This window comes from Perissodus microlepis, chromosome 16 (assembly GCF_051167445.1).
Source record: "Perissodus microlepis isolate ML-2025 ecotype Zambia chromosome 16, ASM5116744v1, whole genome shotgun sequence".
NCBI lineage: Eukaryota > Metazoa > Chordata > Actinopteri > Cichliformes > Cichlidae > Perissodus > Perissodus microlepis.
Window position 1 is genome coordinate 9,370,081 of NC_140476.1, and position 13,333 is coordinate 9,383,413.

At 42.9% G+C, this 13,333-nt stretch overlaps 1 protein-coding gene across 1 annotated transcript in view; it reads left to right on the forward strand.

The window, feature by feature from the left end:
• Positions 1-13,333, forward strand: part of gli2a (GLI family zinc finger 2a) — an 84,260-nt gene that overhangs the window by 55,584 nt on the left and 15,343 nt on the right. The window contains exons 4-5 of the mRNA XM_084907912.1: positions 870-1,075; positions 4,758-4,955. Coding sequence (XP_084764038.1) covers positions 870-1,075; positions 4,758-4,955 — 404 coding nt within the window. The remainder of the gene's footprint in view (positions 1-869; positions 1,076-4,757; positions 4,956-13,333) is intronic.

Here is a 13,333-nt window from a genome sequence, read left to right on the forward strand (position 1 = left end):
GGTCTCACTTTGATTTCTGCAACATACTGATGGACAATTTACTAGCTAGTAACATAACCACCCTCTTTTATTTAGCATTTTAGTAATCATTGCTTAGGCTTAAGTGTGTTTCTGAGGGTTGGATCTGTGCCAGGTTTTCGTACCACACACTCAGGGGAAAAACAAGCCACTTGTCATGCCTAAAGCAAACTTGGCCGACATAAATACTAGTGCCCCTTCAAAGGGCTGTGTCGTACTGCCAGCGGCTATCAGACAGTTTTATCTAGCTCAGGATTACAACACCTACTTGTCTGCGTTCTTGCTAGCACAGCTGCCAATTACCTGCCACAGGTAACAAATTTACTGTATAGGCCAATTTGACTGGCAGGCTGACGGAGAACTTCAGATAAACTTCGAGCCGAATGTGGCTACAGGGAACCACTTAAGGTTTTAAGCATCTGCTTGTGTCCTCTTATCACACTCCTTGTAATACTTGATTTGAGACACCCAGCAGTTTTGCCCACCCGAACAGATACAACACACTTCATCGTAGCGTTGCAGTTGAAGTCCTGGTCTCAACTTGTCTGTAGCTTTAGGGCTTAATGGGAGAAGGTGAACAAATGGGGATTATTATGTATTAGCTGTGTGACTGGGGAGGGGAAAGGGTGTAAATGGATTTGGACTGAAGACACAAAAGTTAAGGCATGTCTATGAACATACCACTGGAGATCATTCAGGAGATAACAACAATGCTAATATTCAAATGAATGCACTCTATTTTCTCTCCCTTGATCTCTCGCAGTCTGTCTTGCGCCTTCCCTTAATCCACTCTGCCTCTAAATCTTTCTACCGCTATTTATATTTGTCCAATTTTTACTTCCTTTCCACAGGCCTCCTGGACTGACGGGCAGTCCAGTCATCTCAGATATTTCTCTGATTCGCCTGTCTCCTCACGCGGCAGCCGGGACCGGCGAGTCACCATTCAGCCCTCCACATCCGTATGTCAGCCCTCACATGGAGCACTACCTACGCTCAGTACACAGCAGTCCCACCCTCTCTATGATCTCAGCGGCCCGAGGACTGAGCCCTGCTGACGGTAAGATTTTCCCCCCTCAGTGGATCTGATGCACCACCACAAAAATGTCAGTGAGCAGTGGAGCTTAAACCATGTTGGTATATTTGAATAGAACTTGTGCTTTAAAGTTTATCAGAGTACATTTTTCTCAGCATTACCTTGTGAAGCTGTGTGTCAGGATGCAAATGTGTAAATCTGTAGACTAAGAAGTTAAACGGGATTCCGACAAAGTCTGTGTGATACTTTTTATAACTTGAAGAATATGTGCGAGTAATCAGCCTGCAGACTCAAAGTGGTGTGCTCATCCCGTGCCCTCCATCACAATCTAACAAGAGTTCTTATAATAGTCAGATTTTTGCTGCTGTGTTTGTAAGAAAGGACACGTTGGACATTGTTTAGAGTTTGTGTCTGAAAATGGCTCAGGTTTCACTGATTGTCCTTCTTGCATTCTGGTACAATTCAGAATTAAGTTTATGGTCCATTTAGAATAAACTTGCATGAGGTGTTTGCTCACCAAGTCAAAAATCTAAAGCACTTATAGTTGTTTCAAGCCATAAAAATCATCATATTGTAGTTTTCTGCACAATTAAACAGTATGTGTGGTAGGAGAGGGAAAGGATGAGAGCATGTGTGCATCCAAGTGTGTGTGAACACAAAAGGAGGCATGTACACACTTTCTCAAATTAAGATTTGTAACAATAAATATCACCACAATAATAACTTCATTATCCCATGGATGAACTGCACCTCCACTATCTTGCACTGCATCTTGTTGACTTTGTTTTGATCTGCAGCCTTAGCGAGCTACAAGGGGAGCAGCGTCAGCCACCTTGTGCAGGTTCTGGTTAAAGTGGACCTCCAACTTTTAGAGTCTCCAGAGCAGAAAAAGGACTACTCGTACAAGAGATTTGTTTAAAAGTCTCCAGTCACTCTTCTATGTAAATTCAGCGTCTAAGAGTGCAAGCTATAATTCTGGCAACTTAAATCAGAAGCTTATAACAATTTCTTTGCACCTTTATAACATTTATATCTAAAATCTGCTCAAGTAAAATAAGATGAGACTACCTTCTGTTGGATTACAGTCACCACCATGCATATGCAAGATTTAAACACTCAGTCTTCTTTGCTGTATGTAATGACCACAGACTGAAGAGTAAACTGGAAACTCGGCCTTAAGGAGGTGAGACAAGAGTTGAGCGGGTTTAGAATTTATGTATCCTGTGAACTATAAACCAAGTGTTTCTGCTCGGCTGCAGTTTACACAGCTGATTATTTCACCAGCAGTGATAATTAGTCTTACACCTTATACACTCCCCTACATAAGTCCTGACCCACACCTTTCATCAAGCATGCTCTGGTGTTTCTGCATGTGTGCGCATGCTGGTAATTTGTGGTTGTATCAGGCACATGCTTTGCGGTGCCCGCTCGTTTGTATGTGTGTTTGGAAAGGGGGGGGCCGTGGAAAATTAGCACAGACACAAACGCTCCGTGCGCCTGAACTATTGAGTTCACACAGTGACAGCGCCATCCTCCACAACCGATCGGAGAGGAGAGGAAAACAAGGCCTGCAACGAGCTCCAATAAATCACAGAGCACACGCTGCTGGCAAAGCAAAGCCTCCCCACCTTTCAGGAGAAGCAATGCGGAAGAGATGCTGTCACTGATAAACAGGCGGGGAAGTGTGGCACCAAATGGAGGGCACTCTGCAGCTCAGCAGAACATAAATAAAGCCTGTGGAAGCATGGAGCTCAGTGGAGCATGTGTAAACTCCAGATACAGTTACCTAGGTGTAATGCATGTGTTAAAGACTGTTTGTAAAACTGCTTTTGGTGTGATACAAAGTCTGTGCTCATAATGCCAAACGCAAATGTAATTAGTAGCTGATATGCATCTCTGACATTTCTACAGTATGTGTGGAGAGGTAAAAGGAAGGACGTCCTAACGTCTGACTACATGTAAAATAGCCTCAGCCGTGTTAGCAGCATTCCTCTAGTATTGGTTGGTCTCCAGAGAATAAAGCAAACTGCCTGTAGACATCCATGGATGTTTGCTCAGCACTGAACTGACTTATCCTTTTCACCAGAATATTTCTGAATGTCTGTTGGATATATAGATGGGAAACATGGCAGCTATGTGACAATGACTCGCTGAGCTTTGGAGCGGTTTCCAAAATGACTTTCTACCTTTGACACCTTCTTGAAGTCTGGTTTATTGTAGGGTTTTTACTTGACAATATTGGATTGAACTGGTTCTGTGCAGGAAATGTATGATGCCTTTAAAAATAACCAGAATAAATGATTTCAGCTAATAATAGTTTGAGTGGTAGCTTTAGTTTTTTTTTCTGTAGTATTATTATAATTTTCTGTATTATTTATCAAAAGAAATATATGAGTATATATATATATGATTTATTCATATAGCACTTTCAGAAAGCTTTCTTAGCACTTTCAACAACAACACAAACAGGTGACTCACACTCATGTAGACACTCAAAATCCTCTCACGCTGATCTGTTGACACAGACTAAAACAGCAGAATTACAGTTCTTTGTTTTCTACTTTTCACTTAACTGAAGCTGGAGAAAGCCTGGGTCTGCACGGGTAGAAGCTGAGTTTGGAAAACATTTCAACTTTTGACCAGCGTAACTTTCTGTCTGCTTTCTCTGGGGCCGTGGAGCGTAGCCGCTACCCCTCATCCCTCTGTGTTCATATGTGAGGTCACACACATACACCCAGACACAAAATGCTTCTGTGCGGCGGTGGTAACGTGATCTGGCAGCCGTGGAGAAACCAGGAGTATGCTTGCAGCAGCACAAACATGCTGCCTGTGCGCTGTTACCACAGCTATGGCCTAATAGTTTCTGATGGACCCACAGTTTTGCTTTATGCGTCTGTGCGTGCAGAGGGTACAACCCCAGCTTCCCCAGTGTTTCCATTAGGGTGCATATTAATCCACTTTCAGCCCATACCCCTGTCTCCTCCAAATACCCACACCCACTGGAGGAATAGGGAAGGAGCAGGAAAAAGTAAAAGCAATCTGTCGCTCACTCTTATAGTTTATGACATTTTTAAACATTGCTTTACTGGATGCAGGTGTTAACACTTTTTACGTCAATATTACTTTTGCTCATGCAGCGTTTAAGGCTTCCTCAGCATTGCACGGGTCCGTGAGCACCTGCACTCTGTGTATGACTTCAGCCTGTCAGACACAAGAGGTGCAGGAATGTGGTCCCCCCCTTCCCCCATTTGCCCTGCTCCCCTTCTTCTTCTGCTTCCCTTTAGTCCCCAGAGATTCTTCCCCAAACCCTTCAAGCCTCAAAGACATCAGACTTGTTTCATCAAAAAAAATAAAAAATTAAAGCCTCATGCCCTGGGGCGAACATGCAGCGACGAATCTTGAGTCTGTGAAGCAGGGCACTCGATTCCTTTGCTGTTCTCCTGTTTGTTTTTGTCATTCTGTCGAGGGATATGTCAAACACTGTCTGTGAACATATCACTTCATTACAGGAAATCCATTTTGCTCAGCCCATCTGACTTGTCAGAATTACTTTAGCATCACTTCACAGGGATACAACGACCTCTGCGCTGAGGGATGAGCGGGAATTCTAACAATTTCTCTTACTGGTTGCGAGTATTTGCTTTGATCTTTATTTCCAGAAAGAGAAGCTGATCTATTTTCCGTTTGTCTCTTTTCTCTGCCGCAGTAACCCACGAACACTTGAAGGACCGCGCCCTATTCAGTCTCCCGCCACCGCCTCCGGGAGCGAACCCTGCAGAGTACTACCTGATGGCCAGCGCCAGCCAGAGAAGCCCCTACGGTGACCTGCTGATGCAAAGTGGTGCGGCGGCGGCAGCTGCAGCGGCCGCAGCTCACCTTCCCGATTACATCAGCCCTGTGGATGGTGAGGAGAGAAATGCTGAGTGTACTGACACTTTTACTGTACCCATCAATGTATGCGTTAATAGTTTAGCTGAGAAAGAATACTTTGAGTTTAAGACAGGGTCATTTTAAGGAAGCTAAATTGTATGTTCAAAAAATATAATATTTAATTTCAAGTTTCCATAGTGGAAAAAAGTCTAAAAAGGAAAAATGGGGTAAAAAAGAAACCAAACTGTGTAAACCAGTAGACTCAACAGAGACAGGAAGCCACATGAAGAAATAACCTTCAAAATAAAACAGGAAGAAAACTGAAAAGAAAAGACACTGACACATGATCAGAGCCTATTGTTATATATATACCACTTTAAGGTCATTGTCTAGCATCCAGGGCTGTCATAAATGGACATGATGAGGAAATGAAAGGATGCATGCAAGAATAGGCATACCTGTAACTCAGGAAATGTTGGAGAAGCTTATTATAGATGGTACTAGACTTTTAACAAATTTTACATAAAGGTGTATTTTATATCAACCCAGGGTTTCTTCTAATTGTAACTAAGTCATTTTAGTGCCTAAACTGCTTAATTTAGTGTGTTGACCTAATCAGACATCAATGGAAAAAGGCAAAGACATGTTCAGGACTGGACTTTTGGAGCTCTGTGTGAGCCTCACATTGGAAAGTGACACCATGGGGGTAGCATGGAGAGAAGAAAAAAAACCATGATTCCCACTGTGAGGTCAAATTTCAACAGCAATTCTTCAAATTACTGTCCAGATTTTATCTAACAGAATGTTTGGGTTCACTGGGAGATTCTGACATGAAAATCAGTCACTGGAGAAGATAGATCATTCTGTTTGGTTCAGCTGAAAATCAGCCTGCAGACTTTTATTTTATAATTAGGCATTTTTGAAAACCTCAAACCAAATCAAAACCAGAACCTGTGGAAGCTCACGGCGCTTCCAGCATGATATGTCAAAATATTATCAACCATCTTGATACGGAAACCCAAGCTTGTCTTTTATCACCACTTTAACACTAAGAGCCAAATTTAACAGCCACGTTGTCCTTTGTTCTCAGCACCAGACATGTTGATACGGTCCTCTTGTTCTTCCTCTTGAGGCTTTTTCATGGCAGTGCTTTCAACATCAAAGCTAGTGGTTTTTAGACTTACACGTATGGGGGCCGAGGCTAGTTGAGGGTGTGTAAACACTGAAAGCCCAGAGGCCAGGATCTCATAAAACCACATTACCTTAAAGTCTCTAATTCTGATTGTGTTTCAGGTGTGTTTGTGATGTCGTTATGAGTAACAGCCGACAAAAAAGAAAAACGTCCGGGGTAGCCAATAAAGAGGCAGCATGGAGGTATACCTTCATCTCTGCTCTGTATCAGGCAGGGCTCAATCCTGCATATACTGCTATGTAATAGCAGGGAGGTTATTGCTGACACACACACTCACACTCAGTGGCAGGCAGAAATTTAACCGCCAGGCTAATGCTCACAAACTCGTACACGTGTTTGCACACAAACTCACAGAGGCCAGCCTGTTCTTTGATGCCAGCCAGAACCTCGGCCCTCTATCAAAGTGACAGTCAGGCACCAGAACAGACGTTTGACTTCAGCAAGGAAACGCTTCCAAGAAACCTTCAGCCCTCATGAATGAGAAAGAGAAAGCTCACAGAGAGGAAAGTCGGCCTTTTCGATGCCTGATAATCAAACACCCTGCTTGGCACTGACCCCCTTCAGGAGCCCTCATTCTTCCTTTCATCCCATCCAACCACCCACCCAGAAAAAAAGAAAAAAAACCTGCTGCACTGTCACGCTTCCAGAAGACACTAAAGCTGCCGTCCTCACACACAGGTAGGAAAACTCAGCAGAGAGGAGAAAATCAGGTACAGGATGGCTTGAACATTAATCTTTTAAATTACCTCAATCACTTAGTTAAACAGAGCTGAGCTGAGCTGCAGGCTGAGGCGGGGTTTCAGAAACTGTAGACCACCGCTTTCTCCCGCCCTCCTCCTCCTTCCTCTTCCTTCTCCCACCACCTCAGTGACCGCCGCTGTGCTGCCATGCCCACACTTGTTTGGGTGGTTGTTTACTCGTGTAGCCACAACCCCCACCCCAACACCCCCACCGCCTGCTTCACTGCAACGTCCACACTAGCTACCACCTTTTATTTAGTGTTCTACCATCCTCGGAGTGATGTGGTCAGGTTTGGGTCACTCTGCCAGTCTCGAGGCACAGGGACCACATTGACCGAGGCGGCCAACTAATGGTCATTGCGGGCAGCCTCAGCCTGAATCAATAGCCTTATTTACTGCTAGAACATGGGAGAAGGAGGAGGAGGAGGACGTGGCAAATATGTGCTTCACCCCTGCCGTTAGTTTTGGAAGGCAGCACAGATAAAATCCATATTAAAAATCAATTTATGCACTAATATTCAGCAGACCCACCGCAAGAACTGGGAGCACTCAGTGACCCTATAGTATGGCTCGTCCAGCTCATGTTTTCCCTCTGGATGAGTGAACAGCAAGGCTCAGAGTAGAGCCCCAAACACTGGGTGCTGCTGTGAGAAGGGTGCTGCTGGAAAAGTTGTGAGCACACGGTATTTCTGACAGGACTGCAGGTCTTGCTGGTCCACTTAAGAATTTTTAGGATTTGCTGTCGGGTATACCTCAGACGAGAAACTTAAACACACCAATTTCTCCCCGATGAGGATGACAGCATTTGAAAGACACTGCTGTGGCGCTGACTGAAGTGGCACAGACTGTTAAAAACACAAACCTAAAAAGCAAAATGATTGCCTTTTTTCACTGTTAAGACTCTCCCTTCCCTCAGGACTGCCATAAGACAGGGTGATGGACAGGTCTCCTAAGCAAACAGTGTTAGCAGTGGCCGTGAAGGCCTCGCTGCAACGCTTAACTGCTTCTGTAAGTTAGTATCGGTGCTTGTGGTATGTTTTTCACGCATCAATCACTGTCGTTATCTGGTGAGAAATCGACTGGGCTGAAATAACAAAAATACATTCAAGTCCAAAGACACATTCATGAAAAATGTGCATTTTTGGCAGCTTGTTTAATTTAGCATTGTTTCCTAGAGTTTCTTTAATTAAAATAGCTTGGCTGGTTTAGAGTTAAAGAAAAGTTCCTTCAGTTGCTTCTTTAAGTGACAGCTAATCCCACAACTAACCTACTTTCAGTAGATTTTTACACCAGCTCATAAGCCAAAAAGGAAAAAAATGAATAAATCAGAAAACATTTATTTATTGTTACGCTGAGCTACACCTGCCAACCTAAAGATGTGTGCAGCTAATTGTCACATCCCATCAGCAGTATGACCTATGTGAGTCAAAATAACTGGAAAACTCAGGTAATCATGGTGCTTCTCTCTTTCTCGTTCTTTCTTGTTATATTCAGTGTAATATTTGTAAGGAAGCTATTTTATTGCATAATAGTAATATACGGTTTTATCAGCTTCCACAACAACTATTTTTCTTCTCCTGTCTCTTTGTGCTCCACTCTGTGTGTGTGTGGAGGTCCACTTGCAGTGAGGCTGAGACCTGGGAAAGAAGAAACTAATATGAATATGAAGTAATGTGTAACAGTAGGGAAGTAAAGGAGACCAGGGGGACATTAAAATAAAAATAGTAGTACATTTAGCATTTTTTAATCTGTACAGATCTGTACAGATGCATCTAGTTGTGTTTGAGGCCTAAGCTTGAATGAGGTTTAAGTGATACTGGGTATATGAATATTATTTTAAATGCCCTTTGTGTATTTTAAGGGTTTGATAATGGTAAAAAAAAAATAACAATAATAATAATAACAACTTAGATCTGTATAACACCTTTCAATAAACCTAAAGACAGTTACAAATAAATATACCAAGAAATTAATACTAATAAATAGGGCAGGACAATATGGCCAAAAATATTTATCATGATATATATTTGCAAATTTGCGATAACAATAGAACTGATTACATAATTGATGCGAGACAAAATACTTTACAACTCCACAACTTTATTAGTGCAAAAAACCCCATCAATTTATTTTCACTTAAACAAGCAGCTGTTGCTGAATTCTCTCGCAGCTGCTCTGTTCCCATGTTCTACTGCGTGACTGATAGCCTTGAGTTTAAAATCCGCTTCATACGCATGTCTCTTAACAGGTGTCATTTTGGGGTCCTTATACACACACAATACGGTAATATTATGTTTAAGCACAGTACGTATTACTCTGCGAGGCTCCTGAGTACGGTAGCTGTAATGCTCCGATAATCCATCAAGCGGTGCGGATTCATAGATTACCAAAGTCAAACTAGACACTTTTTTCGCAGATTTTCGAGCACCGTGTACCACATAAAATTGGTTCGAGGTCAGTAAGCGCAACCAGAATTCATACATAAGGCACACTGGATTATAAGGTGTGCTGTCAATTTTTGAGAAAATTAAAGGCTTTTAAGAGCGCCTTAGCGTCCGAAAAATACAGTAATAACGACTGCCCGCTTGCATGTTCTACAAAAAAACTGTGCTTTGGTGCCTATCTGACGGACAAAAACCAAACCAGTTTCACGTCACTGAAGTTGCACCATTTTTACAAACCAATTCTGCACTGCGCATGCGCATTTTACCCATATTCTATCGCGATATTTGATTTTCTTATCATTGCCTAACATTGTACCGGTATTACTGTGAATGGTATAATATGGCCCAGCCCTACTAATAAATAAATAAATATACAAAATAATAAATATATTAAAATTACAAAAGATAAACTAGGGCCCATAAAACCAGTTGCCCAAGCTGATCTTAGCCTCTTAATCCCAGTAGAATTAAGACTAAGGAAAGTAAAGTTAGTTAGTGAACAGACTTTAAAGTGTTATTAGCATTGGTTCACCGCCACTGCTATAGATGCAAATAAAGTCACATTATGGTATCACATTGGGAGGCTTTCAGAAGGCTGTTTGTATATGAATGCACAGGTATGTGAGGGGTGGGTGGGCAGAGAAATATCAGAGTAGTTTGCGGGAAAACCTTGAAGCTCCCATGACAAAAGCAGCAGCCAAAGTAAATGTCTGCCATCCTGAGGAAAAAGATTTCAGTGTTGATGTAGCGGGGTGGGGGGGTTGATGGGGTGGAGGAGAGGGGGGCTCCCCTCAGACTGCTTACACAAACACTTAACTATATGTTAGTTCATGAGCACATGGGTTGGAAGTGTGTGCATAAACACGATGGCAAACACATCGCTGGCTTTGGGCTGGACACCGGGGGCTCATAGAGGATACAGTGCAAACCCTCTCGCTAATAAAATTCACAGTGTTCATATTAGTGCGATTTAACAGGAAAAATAAACAGTCCCCGTCTCAGGCTGGACTGGGGGGTGGATGGAGATGAGGAGGCCGACTGGCAAAACCTTAGCTTTGGTGTAATGGTGGTGAGGGTGGTGTGGTTATATCTCTATTCAAGGTCAAGGTGGGTAAGCTCAAGATTATCTGCTGATTTAAAAGTGCTTGTCAAAGCACAGAAACATTATTAGAAAATCTTATTTGGAAAAACTAGCATGCTTTGGTTCGCAGATTTGTGTTACTTTTGTATGATGTTACTGTTTATACACATTAAATACTGAAAGGTTAAGCCACTCTGCACTGAACGCATTTTATTTTACCATTAACCATTAAAATCCAAGTTTTTACATTGATCTATTTTCCCCCATTTTCCCTAGAAACATAAATATTTACTTGATATTTTCTTGTGTATGTGAATAGATCTTTGCTCTACTTCCAGATTCGTATGATGGTGCTCACTGTCCAAAGCTGAATATCTGCAGAATACTATGCAAACTAAAATCCCTTAAGAATTGTTTAGAGAACATAAATGTTATTTCTCAATGAAACTCTTTGACCCACAGAGTTAGTTGCAGTAAAACACAGTGAAGTATGCATGTTCTTGGCTTGGCTTTGCTGTCCTGTACTCAAAACAGATGCTAACCCTTTTTTCCGAAAGCAGAGACAGTTTGTTCACACGTTCAAGGATGTTAGAAGGTTTGCATTTCTTACTACGTGTTTGAGGATTTATTGGCACTGAGCTGAATTTCTTGGCAGTCTTTGTGGGTCCAACTCAGCTGCAATCCTCACCACTCCTCGTTCTGCTGTTGGCTAACTCTGCATTAGCTTAACTGTCTCCATGAACTTATCAAGAGGCCAGTGGATTCTCAGAGAACTGTTTTCACTCACATATTGGCCATGAATACAAATATTTTTCAAACACTGCTGTTTTGTTATCAGTGTTACACGAGGAAAAGCTGCAGACCTATTCTTTGCAGGGCTGCAAAGTGACCCTCCATTGGCTCCGGCTGCAGCGACATCGAGTGCTAGCAACTTCTGGAGATCAGCACAACCCTCCAATTAGAGCATTTTCATTTTCCACAAAACCATTTCGGCACAAGCAAATGCTTAAAATAATCACGCACACTTCTCACTCGGGTTTCTTTTTTAATATTCCTTTTCTTTACTGTATCAGTGTGTGCCTGTAATTATGCCTCTATATAAATCCAGATCCCACAATTACAACCAGCCCGGGATTCAGGCCCACAAAGCACCGATGTACATGCAGACACTCGCATATATGTACGTACAAACACACTCACACACGTTACCACACACTGCTGCGTCGCCACGGCCTGCGCAACATCTGTTTTCTCACTCCCTGCCGGAACCTGTTCACCCTTTCAGTCATAACCACCACCTATAAAACGCTCCTTTACCAAGTGGTGAGAGTTTCAGAGTGAATGAAAGTTGTTCCAGGTAAAATTAGGAAAGATCACTGAGCTAAACAAGAGCTTGCTGACCAAACATTGTTGAAAATTTGTTGCTGGAGGCACTGAGAATTCTTTTGAGCTGAATTAGATGTACAGATTGAAGGCGGCGGTTTAAAGATGGGGGTAGAGGGCGGCACTGTGGGCGCCGTGCCCAAAAGGGTGAGGCTGGCGCCAGCCTACCAGAGCACCAGGCTGTGAGGCCTGTTTCCTGCTTTATAAAGGGGAATATTAATACCTGTATCTCCCATTAAATCTGTTGGCAAGGGTGCAAGTTCACCTTAAAAAAAAAAGTCCCCGTTTATGATCCCAGTTTTGCTTCAATCCTCCCGCCTCCCTCCTTTACTCCACTCCCACCCCTCTGTGTGGCTGGGAGATGATGACATGTTTATTTATTAACCCTACGGAGTCGCATTCCTGAGCAGCGTTTGTTGTTTTTGCCAACTCTTTGATACATGTCTATATCATCTCCACCAGCCTTTTTTCTCCTTTTCCAGGCCCCCAACTTCTGTTGTCTGCCATCTGAAGCTCCTGGGAGCCTTTTAACTGAGTGCATATGCCTCTGCTTTACGACTCGCCACCTCCAAACATAATAGCTTTGGAAGTAAGCCCCTTCTTTATGGCTGCAGGTCTGGTGCGGTGATTATGGCGGTGCCTGGATTAATTTGGCTGGAGGGGTTGTGAGTTGTACCAGCAAAGAGTCGGGATTGGCAACATATTGGCAGCAGTGTAGCTGACATGCAGGAAATGTGTGTGTGTGTGTTAGGTCACTATGCACGTGCTTAGGTGAGCCGTGATGGGGCTATTATAAGTTTCCTGCCTCTCACACCTCTGATGATGCCTGTTGTAAGTTGTAATTGAACGCACTCAACTCAGCTCTCTGTCCCCACACACTGGGACCAGCACCTGTTGGTCCCCACCAGTAATTTGTCTCCGTCTTATGTGGGAGCGGGAGTTGCATGCCTTTAAAAGAAATAAATACACATCAGTATGTGTGGAAAAACAAATTGCCTTCTTTAAGTTCATGGGAAAGTAGTGAACCCCGTCATTTTCTTGTGCTCTTTTTGAAAAGAATGAGAAAACAGCACAAGAAGCAGGTCTAACAGGAGGCCATGAACTCTACCTTTGTGAGTCAGCCTTGTTCTTTTTTAATGGGATTCTGAAATCAATTTGTTCAAATTGCCTCTATTTAACTTCCCCAAGTACAGCGGCTGAAAGAGATTTCTATCAGAGTAATTACTGAGAATGATTAGGCCCCGATTTATTATGCATAAGAGGATGCGAATGTTAAACAGGGGAGCTGTGTGTGAGAGAGATGCAGGAGATAGGGTTTAGCTTAGCATGGCTGTGACCTCCACTAGGATGCCTGCGGCTCAGCATTTCCTCGAACATGGTCCAGGATAACTGCTGGTTTCTATTGAGGCTGTGCATAGTTTTTACACAAGGAATTTGCACATTAAAGGCATTCCACGTGAAATCCAAAAAAACATATTGGGACAATATGTGTGGAGTGTTAGATACCGTTAGCTAGCTTGGGTGTATTCAGTGCTCTGGCTTTGCAGCATTTATTTTTGCTGCAAAGCCAGA